Source organism: Panulirus ornatus, chromosome 32, assembly GCF_036320965.1.
Source record: "Panulirus ornatus isolate Po-2019 chromosome 32, ASM3632096v1, whole genome shotgun sequence".
In the NCBI taxonomy this organism is placed as follows: domain Eukaryota; kingdom Metazoa; phylum Arthropoda; class Malacostraca; order Decapoda; family Palinuridae; genus Panulirus; species Panulirus ornatus.
Window position 1 is genome coordinate 7,255,807 of NC_092255.1, and position 15,406 is coordinate 7,271,212.

The window sequence follows — 15,406 nt, forward strand, 5'->3', positions numbered from 1 at the left end:
TGACCCAAATGCCGACTGCGATGGTAAGTGTGACCCTAATGCCGACTACGATGGTAAGTGTGACCCAAATGCCGACTACGATGGTAAGTGTGACCCAAATGCCGACTACGATGGTAAGTGTGACCCAAATGCCGACTACGATGGTAAGTGTGACCCAAATGCCGACTGCGATGGTAAGTGTGACCCAAATGCCGACTACGATGGTAAGTGTGACCCAAATGCCGACTACGATGGTAAGTGTGACCCAAATGCCGACTACGATGGTAAGTGTGACCCAAATGCCGACTACGATGGTAAGTGTGACCCAAGTGCCGACTACGATGGTAAGTGTGACCCAAATGCCGACTACGATGGTAAGTGTGACCCTAATGCCGACTACGATGGTAAGTGTGACCCAAATGCCGACTACGATGGTAAGTGTGACCCAAATGCCGACTACGATGGTAAGTGTGACCCAAGTGCCGACTACGATGGTAAGTGTGACCCAAATGCCGACTACGATGGTAAGTGTGACTCAAATGCCGACTACGATGGTAAGTGTGACCCAAGTGCCGACTACGATGGTAAGTGTGACCCAAATGCCGACTACGATGGTAAGTGTGACCCAAATGCCGACTACGATGGTAAGTGTGACCCAAATGCCGACTACGATGGTAAGTGTGACCCAAGTGCCGACTACGATGGTAAGTGTGACCCAAATGCCGACTACGATGGTAAGTGTGACTCAAATGCCGACTACGATGGTAAGTGTGACCCAAATGCCGACTACGATGGTAAGTGTGACTCAAATGCCGACTACGATGGTAAGTGTGACTCCAGTAATGATTACAAGGGTAAGTATGATCATACTGTGTGGCTGTCACGCCAAGAGATATTGCCAACAGAGGTGTGTGACTTAATGTTGTCTACTGTTAGCCGGACCAGATAGCGATCACGGAGTGGCTTTAACCTGAAGGCGACGACAGAAGCAAGACTCGACCGTCCACTCAGTTCACATTACCTTGACATACAGTTTTGTTGATCTCCTCACCACAGATCATGAAGGAAATGAATCCCAATTCTTTTTTTGGATGTTCCTTTTGTGCTTGTTGACCTCATCTGTTATAGCAGTCGTGATGACCATAAATACCACACGGTAATCGCGATTACTTCAATCTCATCAAGTTCCTTTTGTTTTTACGTTCTCCCTTCACACATTCTCTAGAAAATAAAAAGAAAACTCTATCACCTGCTTCCGGGGGTTTTTCTGACTCTGCCACTAGAGCCGTGTCATCTGCAAACACCAACTACTTTGCCTCCCTCTCCCCCTCATACCAAGAGATTCCAAACTGATGTGAACATCTCTCACGTCACCTCCTAGGTCAGTCCAGATCTGTCTCTGAAACTGATGTGAACATCTCTCACGTCACCTCCTAGGTCAGTCCAGATCTGTCTCTGAAACTGATGTGAACATCTCTCACGTCACCTCCTAGATCAGTCCAGATCTGTCTCTGAAACTGATGTGAACATCTCTCACGTCACCTCCTAGATCAGTCCAGATCTGTCTCTGAAACTGATGTGAACATCTCTCACGTCACCTCCTAGATCAGTCCAGATCTGTCTCTGAAACTGATGTGAACATCTCTCACGTCACCTCCTAGATCAGTCCAGATCTGTCTCTGAAACTGATGTGAACATCTCTCACGTCACCTCCTAGATCAGTCCAGATCTGTCTCTGAAACTGATGTGAACATCTCTCACGTCACCTCCTAGATCAGTCCAGATCTGTCTCTGAAACTGATGTGAACATCTCTCACGTCACCTCCTACGATCAGTCCAGATCTGTCTCTGAAACTGTGTCTGTGTGTGTGTGTGTGTGTGTGACCTTCCCATTCTTTGCCCCTGGCAGGAATCGTGAACCGGCAGGACAATTGCCCGAGGACGCCCAACCCCGACCAGCTGGACACGGACCGGGATGGCCTGGGCGACGCCTGCGACAATTGCCCCAAAGTCCGCAACCCGGGCCAGCAGGACATCGACAAGGACCTGGTGGGCGACGCTTGCGACACCAACGATGATATGGACGGGTGAGGCATCCAGCGCCGCGCGGGCTCCTGCGGCACTACTTCATGTCGCTCCTTCTATCCCGATAACTCTTCCTCGCCTTCTTCATATCTCTCCTTCCATCCCTTTAACTCTTCTCCGACTTCTTCATGTCTCTTCTTCCATCCCTTTAACTCTTCTTCGTCTTCATGTCTCTCCTTCTATCCCTATAACTCTTCCTTGCCATCATGTCTCTCCTTCCATCCCTATAACTCTTCTTCGCCTTCTTCATGTCTCTCCTTCCATCCCTATAACTCTTCGCCTTCTTCACGTCTCTCCTTCCATCCCTATAACTCTTCTTCGCCTTCTTCACGTCTCTCCTTCCATCCCTATAACTCTTCTTCTCCTTCTTCATGTCTCTCCTTCCATCCCTATAACTTTTCGCCTTCTTCACGTCTCTCCTTCCATCCCTATAACTCTTCTTCGCCTTCTTCACGTCTCTCCTTCCATCCCTATAACTCTTCTTCGCCTTCTTCACGTTTCTCCTTCCATCCCTATAAATCTTTCTCGCCTTCTTCACGTCTCTCCTTCCATCCCTATAACTCTTCTTCGCCTTCTTCATGTCTCTCCTTCCATCCCTTTAACTCTTCTTCGTCTTCATGTCTCTCTTTCCATCCCTATAACTCTTCTTCGTCTTCATGTCTCTGCTTCCATCCCTATAACTCTTCTTCGTCTTCATGTCTCTCCTTCCATTCCTGTAACTCTTCTTCACCTTCTTCACGTCTCTCCTTCCATCCCTATAACTCTTCTTCGCCTTCTTCATGTCTCTCCTTCCATCCCTTTAACTCTTCTTCGTCTTCATGTCTCTCCTTCCATCCCTATAACTCTTCTTCGTCTTCATGTCTCTCCTTCCATCCCTATAACTCTTCTTCGTCTTCATGTCTCTCCTTCCATCCCTTTAACTCTTCTTCGTCTTCATGTCTCTCCTTCCATCCCTATAACTCTTCTTCGTCTTCATGTCTCTGCTTCCATCCCTATAGCTCTTCTTCGTCTTCATGTCTCTCCTTCCATCCCTGTAACTCTTCTTCGCCTTCTTCACGTCTCTCCTTCCATCCTTATAACGCTTCTTCGTCTTCATGTCTCTCCTTCCATCCCTATAACGCTTCCTCGCCTTCTTCACGTCTCTCCTTCCATCCCCTTAACCCTTCACGTGTCTCCTTCCATCTATGTAAAGTCTCTTTCTCATCCATGTGACTGTCGTCTTGCCCTCCACAGCGATGGCGTCCAGGACGACAACGACAACTGCCCGACCACGGCCAACAGCGACCAGCACGACGCCGACGAAGATGGTCGGGGCGACGCCTGCGACCCGGACGCCGATAACGACGACATCCCCAACGGGATGGACAACTGCATGCTGGTGTACAACCCCGACCAACGCGACTCCGACGGCAACGGCGTCGGCGACATCTGTGAGGGAGACCAGGACGCCGACAAGGTCAATGACTTCCAGGATAATTGCCCCAACAACTCGATGATCTACGCCACCGACTTCAGGTAGGTCAAGCGTCCAAGGCGTACTTTACGCACGCAAACTAGACTTGGCCTCGTGAGGCCTAGCGTGTCACGTTCACCGCATATAGGGCTTGTTTAGCGATAGAGTTCTCCTCCTCCTCCTTCTCCTCCTCCGTCCCGTGCGAGTCTTCGCGTGTGTCCGACCGACGTGGGTTCACCTAGAACCTTTCGTGGTTCTTTGTCTCATCGATAGAGTTCTCCTCTCCTCTTCCTCCTCCTCCTCCGTCCCGTGCGAGTCTTCGCGTGTGTCCGACCGACGTGGGTTCACCTAGAACCATTCGTGGTTCTTTGTCTCATCATTTCTTCAACGCATACGTCAACATCTTTCCGGTCCATAGTTGCCACTGAATCAGTTCACAAAGGTCTGCCCTGCCCCATCATTTTTTTTTCTTCTCTCTCTTGCTGCTGCCAAGGTTATGCAGTAAGTTGTATTGAGATCCATGTTGGTATTGTCTGATGCGCTGCCTTCATCTGCGCTAATGACTACGTCTTTGGGGAGAGAGAGAGAGAGAGAGAGAGAGAGAGAGAGAGAGAGAGAGAGAGAGAGAGAGAGAGAGAGAGAGAGAGAATTTTTTCTTCTTTTAGGGTAATCATAATTACTTTAAGGGTTCCCCTTCCCTTCTTTTTAGGATGATTTCAATCTTTTAGGATACGTATGATTACTTTGATGTTATTCATCTTTTAGGACACGTATGATTACTTTGATGATATTCATCTCTCAGGATTAATGTAACCGATATTCATCATTCAGGATGAATGTAATTGATGTAATTAGGACAAGTGTAATTACTTTGATGATTTCCTTCTGTTATTGGGATGGGTATAATTGCCATGATTATATTTCTTTCTCCCAGGATAGGCATAATTACATTGACGCTTTCCTTTCTTTTATGATAAGTGGAATTGGTTTGACCGATTTCCTGAAGGAACGTGTTTGCAGGCGACACCCGCCCCTGCCTATGGAAGCAACCCGTGTGATCTCAAACCCTTCAACGTGTTCTCTTGCCCACAGGCAATACCAGACGGTGATCCTAGACCCCGAGGGAGACTCGCAGATCGACCCCAACTGGGTTATCTACAACAAGGGAGCCGAGATCGTCCAGACGATGAACTCCGACCCTGGCTTGGCTGTAGGTAAGAAATTAAGGTCATAAGATCCGGACAAATCCACCTGACCACGAACGCCACTTGTGGATTTAAGAACCAGAATTCGATGTCCAGGCGGCAGATGGCGTCCAAGACCAACAAAACACACGGGCGTGTTTTGTTTACGTTTTTTTCCCGCTCGCACTGCCATTGTGTCATACTGCCAGTGTCCTGACACTGTCATATACAGTGTAGGGTCAGTGTCCTGATACTGGCATATACAGTGTAGCATCAGTGTCCTGACACTGTCATATACAGTGTAGGGTCAGTGTGCTGACACTGGCATACACAGTGTAGCATCAGTGTACTCTACTGTGAGTTACTAGATCGAACTTGGGAAGTATAAGGTTTACACATCTTCACACTGAACGCTTGAAGGTCATTTGTCACAAAAGCCTCCGTGGTGCAGTGGTCAGTGGTGTTGTCATCACTCAGCATCACGGGCATGGGTTCGACTCCCGGATATAGGGAAAGCCCACTGACAGCACAGACAACCTGGCTGTTCATCATTCCCACTAGGAAGACGCTGGTCCAGTGTGCTTCACGTTGTCTTAATGTTAAACTATGATAATATTTTTGTCAGAAGGGAAATACTTTACGAATATTCGTACACGACTGAGGAGCACGAATCTAGACGAAGATTCGTACACGAATGAAGAGCAAGAATCTTTACGAAGATTCGTGCACGAATGAGGAGCACGAATCTTTACGAAGATTCGTGCACGAATGAGGAGCACGAATCTTTACGAAGATTCGTGCGCGAATGAGGAGCACGAATCTTTACGAAGATTCGTGCACGAATGAGGAGCACGAATCTTTACGAAGATTCGTACACGAATGAGGAGCACGAATCTTTACGAAGATTCGTGCACGAATGAGGAGCACAAATCTTTACGAAGATTCGTACACGAATGAGGAGCACGAATCTTTACGAAGATTCGTACACGAATGAGGAGCACGAATCTTTACGAAGATTCGTGCACGAATGAGGAGCACGAATCTTTACGAAGATTCGTGCACGCATGAGGCGCACGAATGTAATGAATCTAGAAGTAAGAGATTCCTTTCCTTCTCAGGTTATCATAGATTCGGAGGCGTCGACTTCGAAGGCACCTTCTTCGTGGACACGGAAATTGACGATGACTACGTCGGCTTCATCTTCAGGTAGGCAGGTTTGAATTGTATCTTAAAAAACATTTCATTTCATAAAACACGATATTACCTTTTTTTTTTTTTCGAGTTCGAATTGCTTTCGACCGAAGTGTATTTGTGTATAGATTTCCTGTGACTAGAGAGAAATGATACCTGACAGGATATGGTGTAAGTTTCCTCCTGCCACTCACATTAACAGTTCCCTCCTCCTCCTCCTCCTCCTCCTCCTCCTCCTCCTCCTCCTCCTCCTCCTCCTCTCCACCCAGTCCTCCTCCTCCCTCGCACCGCTGATGAGATCTCTCTCTCACACTCTCTCCTCCCCCACAGCTACCAGGACAACGCCAACTTCTACACCGTCATGTGGAAGAAGAACACGCAGACGTACTGGCAGGCGACGCCCTTCCGTGCGGTGGCTGAGCCGGGCATTCAACTCAAACTGGTTCAGTCGTCCACCGGCCCTGGCCAGATGATGAGGAACTCCCTGTGGCACACGGGAGACACCGAGGACCAGGTCTGTCTTGAGGGCCGGGGGTCGTGAGAAGGGCTTGATGATCAGCCTAGCATGCAGGGAGGATGGGTAATGGATATAGAAGGTATGGGGAGGTCGGCCATGGGAAGGACACACAACAGGGGAGCTGATGGTCCATGAAAAGGTTATCTATGGTCGTTATCCGGAACAAGGGCTATGGGGAGGGAGGATTAATGCTTAGGGGATCTAGGGTAAACAGTGTTAAATTTGGATGGTTGCAAGGAAGGGGTATATAAGGAAAGACGAAGTCTTTCTACATAGTTTATTATATTCATTGCCTTCCTTTTACAGACACACACATAAACACACACACACACACACACACAAGTTTAGCGGGCATCATGTGTGAAAGATGAGAAATATAAGAGGAAAATCCATCAATGGACGAATCGGAAACTCTTTACAGATTGTATAATGAAGACAAAACACAAACGGGAGACTTTACGAATAGTACACTAACAGAAGATAAAAAAAAAAAAACATACATAGATTAATAAACTAGAAGGATCTTAAAATCTTCCCCGTCTCTGTTCTAAAAAGAAACACCAATCTGTTTATTCTTTTACACTAAGATCTCGTTTCTGTTTTCGAAAAGAGAGAAAAAAAAAAAACTTTCTTCAGGGGAAAAAGATAAGTCACGACCCTATTCTTGGTTTATATCTAATTTCATATCCGACTTGCCCGACCCGTTAATCTGAGAGACGAGTTCTCACCTTTGTAGTGCTGTATGCTGATGATGACCTTCGCTTGCACAGGTGAAACTGCTCTGGAAGGATCCCCGTAACGTTGGCTGGAAGGAGAAGACAGCCTACCGCTGGCTCCTCCTCCACCGTCCCAAGATCGGCCTCATCCGTCTACGTATCTTCGAGGGCGAGAACATGGTGGCCGACTCCGGCAACATCTACGACGGGAAACTGAAGGGCGGTCGCCTGGGAGTCTTCTGCTTCTCCCAAGAGATGATCATCTGGTCGGATCTTGTCTACCGCTGCAACGGTGAGTTAACACACGCCCTCTTCTCGTTCTGACGGTCTGCGAGTCTACGACCAGGTTAACACACACCCCGCCACACACACACACCGCCAATAGTCGCGGTGTCTCGACCAACCTTGCTTTAGGCGACTATCATCATGTATGTATCTCTCAGAATATCTCTACGTATCTCGGAGAGACCCTACTGTCTCTAGCACCTTTCGAACCTTCGATTCCACTTCAGAGAAAGAGTCTGTGTGTCCATCCCGACTTCGTGCCCTCCCCGCAGACCGTGAATCAGTAGAAGTCTTCTCTCATTTGTCTATGTTTCTCTAATACTCTGTACGTCGAACTCCAGACTTGCTTCGCAATGCTCTTCGACTGTCTATAGATTCCTCCTGCCACCAAGCAGGCCATGATATCCCCTTCCTCACATGATGAGGTTTTCTAAGTAGCTGTCAACCTTAGGCCACGGGGACTGGGTTGAAATCCCCTGACGCAGAAGGTGTGTGTGTGTGTGTGTGTGTCAACTGGAGTCAGAAAGAAGTTCCTACGTTTTGCCATTCTCTTAATCAAGTTGTCAACTAAGCTACCTATTATTAACGACCCTGCTTATCATCGACGACCTTTCCTATTTGTTATTAACGACCTTATCTATTATCAGCGACCTTACCTAGACACCAGACCGTCACTACTATTTCCCAACACTCTGGATTCCTCGTCCACCTCTAACCCTTCGTGCTATAGTTAAATAGTCTCACCTCATTGGATCACATTATTGTTAGCGATTCTTTGCTAACCTCATCTCCTCCTTCAACCGTCTCCGCTAACCTCGTATCAGTATAGCATCGCAGAGCGAGATCCACGGGTGATAATCGTGTCTTATCTCACTAACGTCTGGTCTTCCTCTCGGAGAGACTGTGAGGAGCCCTGATATCAGGAAAGCTTTTTGACGTAGTGTGGCAACGGGATCGGATCGCCCACCTTCCCTCTCCTACGGCGCTCCTTCTGTGCTCTCTTCTCTGTGTAGCTGTCTGTTGGAAACATCAGAGTTCTGTCTGTCTTGTTGCCTGCTCTCTCCATCATTTATATTGGAGATTATTTTGTCCTTGAAAAGATGATTATATGAACTCGACAGTGGACGAATCAAGATGGCATTTCTCAATTCTTTTTTTTTTTCCCCTATTTGCTTGTTCGATCCATCTATCGTCTCGATTCTTCACGACCTCCTCTATAAACTCAGTTTCGGACCGGGTATCTCAGTGGGGCCTATGGAATCTACTCATGTTAATCGCTTCTAAAACCCTTAATTCTTCTTATTTCTCTTCCTGAAACTCCTCACAACTTGTCCCACTTCCTTAGTGGCACTTATATCTCCGCTATGAACGCAATGCCTGATATCACTGTAGCATTAAATCCTTCTTCGAAACCCCACATTACACTAGTAGGTGAGTCGACCAACAGTAGGAACCCCTTTAGGCTGAGAGTTCTACACCTCCTCCATGGGGTACTGCTGTCTCCCGCGTCCTAGCAGCCGAGGCGACGGGTTTAGACAGTGTTAACATCTGTCTCTTTCATGCCTAGTAAGACTCCTGGAGCTTATCTCCTGCTAGGTAAGAACTGCATCGAGACCTTTTTTCACCTGGTCCCGTTCTCGTTGCCTAGCCGTTATTTTGGACTGAATTGCATGGGTCATATACCAGGCCTCGTCTCATTTTCTCTCGTTGCAGTTGTAGGGGTGGCGAGTGGAAGAGCCAGAGTGGCTACGGGTCTTCCTGGAACACAGCGTGACCCCTCGTGGAATGGGTTGCTGTCCAGAAACGGCCTAGTTGTAGAATTCAGACTAATTTCGTTGTATGTCCGCTGCTGATACGTACTTCAGTAACTTATTTTGAGTTGGCTTCACAATCTGCAATGATGAGAATGTATAGAGAAATAAGAATATATCTTCAAGCGGTGATTAGATACGTGAATCTGAGTATGAAAAGGAATTATTGTCAGTCACTGTTATCCTTCCTGTTTTCTATTGGGACGTGGGAAGGAAGGGTCCATCTCATTCATAGCTCTTTAGGTCCTCTTCATAACCTCTTACATCCTCAGTTTCTTTATTCTCGTGTGATTTTCTTGTTGACTGACGGAAATATCTTTTCTTCTTCCCCCCTCAGACCAAGTTCCCGAGGCCATCTTCAACCAGCTGCCGCCCGAACTCAAGCCCTATGTGGATATCGATATCTCCAGACCCATAACCAACGGCGTATAAGACAGCCAGCTCAGGCGCTACACTAGGAAATGACCGCTCCAGGGATACTTTAAGGAATGGCTAAACCGGGCGACATTACTCACCTGGCTGGCTTGACTTCTGCGTACGATCGGCCCCTAGACAAGGCCGCCAACTTCGAGGTTGGGGGTAGCAGCAGCCCAGAGGCAACGCTCTCTAGGGCATGGCCACCCCAAGAGCAACTCCTGAGGTTGGCCGCTCGAAGGGTTAAACTCTCAAGGAATGGCTGGCCCAGGCTCGACTCTGGAAAATGGCCGGCATAGAGTCGACTCTGGGGGAACGTAAGTACGTTCCAGACCGGGGCGATTCCTGGGAGACGGCCAACCCTGGGGCGACACTGGTGGCTCTTGTTTACTTAAATAGGGACAGAACCTACTGCAGAGGGAGGGGAGTCTTGTACTGGGGATAGGGTTTGCCTAGCGAAGACTGTTTACTTAAAGGGAGGCAATGGCTGCATACTGAAGAAGAACACCTCACCCAGCGAATCACACCTAGTTCATGGGTGTGGTGTATATCAAGGGCAGTAGTTCCTTCTTAAGAATAGTAGTTTTAAGAAAAGACGGCTGATGTTCAAGAACATGTAATTCGTATACATCATATCCTCATTTAAGACGCCTGAGAACTAGTGCCTTGGGGAGCAGCCTGAATCGTGTGCTTGTGTTGAAGGTTGTGAGGTTTCGGGAGCTCAGAGTACGTTCAATCAGGGTCTGTTTGGAGTTTGCTGGGAGTGTGTGACAGAGAAGACGGGAGGATAGGTTGACTCCCTGTCAGCGATGTATAGACGTTCTGAAACTGCCGACAGGGTAATATCCACTGAGAGATTGGCACAGTCTGCGTCGTTCACTGTTTGATTACCAGATGTTTTGTTGTTGTGGAGGTCATTATCAGGCGGCACGTTGAAGGTTTTCTTTCGTAGTAAGAGATCAATGTAAGGGAGCCCCAGTTGGTGCTAAGGAATAGCATTCCTCTCATCATAATTGATAGTCGAAAGACAACATACAAAAATATATATAATCATCCAAATTTCTTACAAATATTATTCTTATTATTTAACCTTAGGTTTTATTGCATACGAAATAATAAGACTGATCCTATTATTATGAAGCTCTTTGCTAACCTTAATTTGCTAGAGAATAGGCGTTTCTGAAGTATCCAAAGATCCATAAATGCCGGAGTTCCAATAACGTAGCTGTAAGGTCATATGTACATTTTGAAGCTAGGGATCACACGTGTAAATAGCTCGTGCGGACGACTCTTAGTAGCATTTTTAGTGATAGCGATAAACATAACTTGGTCATATACTTTCTACTGTCTGAGGACAAGAGGCTGGAGTTTGGCCTTCCCTATCTATCTATCTATCTATCTATCTATCTATCTATCTATATATATATATATATATATATATATATATATATATATATATATATATATATATATATATATATATATATATATATAATCATCCAGCCCTGAAGAATTAAGCTTCAGCCTTTAGTCCTGTTCTCTGAGCTTCTCAAGGACACGCATGTCCCTCAAAAATAAATATTAGGCTTCCTTATTTCCCTCTTCCGTTAAGGCTTGGTCAATCTGGGTCTCTGGTATTAACCTGATGGTTAGAAGAAAACATAAAACTTAAAGTCTCTCTCTTGTGACCAATATTATATCAATTCTGTCCCAATTCATCCCAAGTCACTATGACCTTAGGGAAGCAGTGATTTCCAGACCACAGGGAACCGTGTTCTGTCCACATAGGTTGGTAACCGACCCAGGAGATATCTCTTTTCCTCCCCAAGTCTTTAACTATAAATTATGCATATTTATACTGTAAATCTTATTGTTGTTATGGTCACATTATTATTATTATTATAATTATTATTATTATCATTATTATTATCATTATTATTTACATTATCATTATTAATGGAAAATATCCTTTGCGTTCTAGGATTTCCAATGTACTGACCCAATTGGTGTCGAATGAGATAAACAAATGATTGATTTAGTCAAAATATCTTTCGGAATTGTGGTTAGTCTTATACTTTAACATTAATTTATCGGCAGACGTATGAAGCTGTAAACGCGAGTCAAAAATTCCACAAACCTAACACGCAGCACGTTGACCGAAAAATATATTTAAATATATTTAAAAAAATTCTAATCGATCATATTTCATGTGATCTGCTCACTATATAAGTCATAACTGGAGCAATTAAAGACGTTATAATCATTATCATCAACCGAAATGAAATATATGAAATATGGAGTTTTCCATATTCGATATGCTGATGTATTGCCAAAATTCCCTAGACACATTGTAATCATTTTTTTCCCAACTTCTTTCGGTGGAGATTATTTGCTCTTTATCTTCTTAGAACTTAGCCAGCTGTAATGAGAACTTCCTGTCTGTATTTGCGGAAGGGAAAACAAAATAGAAAATGACTTTGGCATAGATATTTTTCTTGCTCTTGCATAGAATTCGGCCCCGTTGGAAAAAAAATATTTTAAACATTTTTCATAAATTTTCGTCTTATACCACATATTTTTCTTTAACAATGAATATATATATATATATATATATATATATATATATATATATATATATATATATATATATATATATATATATATATATATATATAAGTCCACGGGGAAATAAAACACCATAAGTTCCCAAGTGCACTTTCGTGTAGTAATCACATCATCAGGGGATATGCAAGAAATATGTCAGTTGATATATGCTAACGCGAAGATATAATCGCAAGTCTTGTCTCCTGGACTGTTTACGTTCTGTTTAGTGATCTATTATCCAAATTAACTGAATTGCAATGTCGAATCCTTTACGACCATGTACGAACGTTCGCCTTGCCACTCACGAACGTTCTAGCTGGCTTGTGGTCTGAAGAGGCTCAAGCTCTCCTGTGTTTTCTCAGTTAGTTACATTTTCGGCCAATCAGGAGGAAGATCTCACTTTTAAACCTTACGTATGACGTCACTGCTAGAATATGGTTTGCTTTCGGCCAATCGGGAGGGAGATCTCAAGTTATTCTTGCGTGACGTCATGGTAGACTGACATTTACCCTTGTAATCATTCTTTTAGCTTATTACACATATATGTTTTAGATGGTTAATATATATATATGCATTATCGCCTGTTGTACCCCATGTAACTAATTCTGAACTCCAGATAAATTCCTAGAGGTTAAGTCTATTCATTACTTATCATCTAATTTAACGTTTATTCTTATTTAAGTCAGTTAACCATAATTATTTCCATGGTCAGTGTTGTTGTTAACACCACTGGCCTCTCAGCTGACACTCCGTTATGAGATTAATTTCATCTTATGAGAAAAAAATAAATAAATTTATAGAAAAAAAAGATGGTCTAGTGTTGTTTTTAACCTCACTGTTATCTTGATGTGATTACATAAAGCTGTTATGTTGTGAAATTCACAACTTTTATGACGTTGATGGATTGTTCACCATGTTGTGAGGCTGATTCATCATAATTACGAGTCAGAATGTGTGATGTCTCCATGGTTGTTTAATTTGTTTATGGATGGGGTTGTTAGGGAGGTAAATGCAAGAGTTTTGGAAAGAGGGGCAAGTATGAAGTCTGTTGGGGATGAGAGAGCTTGGGAAGTGAGTCAGTTGTTGTTCGCTGATGATACAGCGCTGGTGGCTGATTCATGTGAGAAACTGCGAAGCTGGTGACTGAGTTTGGAAAAGTGTGTGGAAGAAGAAAGTTAAGAGTAAATGTGAATAAGAGCAAGGTTATTAGGTACAGTAGGGTTGAGGGTCAAGTCAATTGGGAGGTGAGTTTGAATGGAGAAAAACTGGAGGAAGTGAAGTGTTTTTAGATATCTGGGAGTGGATCTGGCAGCGGATGGAACCATGGAAGCGGAAGTCGATCATAGGGTGGGGGAGGGGGCGAAAATCCTGGGGGCCTTGAAGAATGTGTGGAAGTCGAGAACATTATCTCGGAAAGCAAAAATGGGTATGTTTGAAGGAATAGTGGTTCCAACAATGTTGTATGGTTGCGAGGCGTGGGCTATGGATAGAGTTGTGCGCAGGAGGATGGATGTGCTGGAAATGAGATGTTTGAGGACAATGTGTGGTGTGAGGTGGTTTGATCGAGTGAGTAACGTAAGGGTAAGAGAGATGTGTGGAAATAAAAAGAGCGTGGTTGAGAGAGCAGAAGAGGGTGTTTTGAAGTGGTTTGGGCACATGGAGAGGATGAGTGAGGAAAGATTGACCAAGAGGATATATGTGTCGGAGGTGGAGGGAACAAGGAGAAGAGGGGGACCAAATTGGAGGTGGAAAGTTGGAGTGAAAAATATTTTGTGTGATCGGGGCCTGAACATGCAGGAGGGTGAAAGGCGTGCAAGGAATAGAGTGAATTGGAGCGATGTGGTATACCGGGGTTGACGTGCTGTCAGTGGATTGAAGCAAGGCATGTGAAGCGTCTGGGGTAAACCATGGAAAGCTGTGTAGGTATGTATATTTGCGTGTGTGGACGTATGTATATACATGTGTATGGGGGGGGGGGTCACGTGGCGGGGGTTGACCTGGGTAACTGGGTGCGTCTTGATCCAAGAGGCTCGAATCCACCCTAAACAGTGGTTTGCAGCGCCATTTGCACATTGTCTGGTCCAACAAAACTAAGAACGCTTTTTTTTTTTTTTTTACGTTGGACGTCCAAATGCGGACAAAATTTCTCAAGGCTGCACCTTAATCTAGATATAGAAAGTTAATGAAAAGGAAAAAGAAAAGAAAAGAGAGAGTATTTACGAATTCATGAGGAAGTGAAAACCCTGTCTTCTGAAATGTGCTAAGTCGTAATTACTGGGAAAGACATGAGAGAGTAGAGAGTTACAAAGCTTTGAGATGTATGGAAAGAAACAGTTATCAAAACGGCCTACCTATGTATAAAAGCTTTAAAAGCTATGGAATATCCTTAATGAATTTTAACCTCAAATTTCAGTCAGTATAATATTTAAGGCCGAGGATAATATTGATAGTTTATCAAGATTTAAATGTGTTCAGAGACATTTACAGGCGTTTCTTGTATACGCATGTAGTGGGGGAAAAAAAAATAAGAGACTTGAATTCTTGGAGAGCTGATTATATGGGTCGCTCGGTGCAAGCGGGTGCTTAAATTGCCAAACTATCTCTTTCGATCATTATAAATCACTCATGGGGAAAACATTCATCCATTTCAACGTCGATGTTTTCAGTACTGATCTGGCGTGCGTGGAAGCCAGACGTCCCAGTTGTGGAAGCAGTATATACAAAAGCCATTGATTAACATGAAGACTCTACCAACCTTTTATGCTTCAATCTTCAGTTCTGGTAATATATGCTTGGAAATTGTGTGGTAGTTTCGCATTTCGGATGATTTATGTAATGTTTTCTTTAGAGCTTTTTTTTTTTTTTTTTTTTTTTACGTTGGACGTCCAAATGCGGACAAAATTTCTCAAGGCTGCACCTTAATCTAGATATAGAAAGTTAATGAAAAGGAAAAAGAAAAGAAAAGAGAGAGTATTTACGAATTCATGAGGAAGTGAAAACCCTGTCTTCTGAAATGTGCTAAGTCGTAATTACTGGGAAAGACATGAGAGAGTAGAGAGTTACAAAGCTTTGAGATGTATGGAAAGAAACAGTTATCAAAACGGCCTACCTATGTATAAAAGCTTTAAAAGCTATGGAATATCCTTAATGAATTTTAACCTCAAATT

General features: G+C 44.3%; 1 protein-coding gene across 3 annotated transcripts in view; it reads left to right on the forward strand.

Annotated features, from left to right (window-relative positions):
* Tsp (Thrombospondin) overlaps window positions 1-13,047 on the forward strand; it is a 34,199-nt gene extending 21,152 nt beyond the window's left edge. For all 3 annotated transcript variants that reach the window (XM_071680929.1, XM_071680931.1, XM_071680930.1), the window contains 7 exons: window positions 1,889-2,066; window positions 3,298-3,579; window positions 4,610-4,731; window positions 5,820-5,907; window positions 6,223-6,406; window positions 7,180-7,417; window positions 9,559-13,047. In XM_071680929.1, the coding sequence (XP_071537030.1) occupies window positions 1,889-2,066; window positions 3,298-3,579; window positions 4,610-4,731; window positions 5,820-5,907; window positions 6,223-6,406; window positions 7,180-7,417; window positions 9,559-9,653 (1,187 nt within the window). In that variant the 3' untranslated portion in view covers window positions 9,654-13,047. The remainder of the gene's footprint in view (window positions 1-1,888; window positions 2,067-3,297; window positions 3,580-4,609; window positions 4,732-5,819; window positions 5,908-6,222; window positions 6,407-7,179; window positions 7,418-9,558) is intronic.
* Window positions 13,048-15,406: the final 2,359 nt, after the last annotated feature.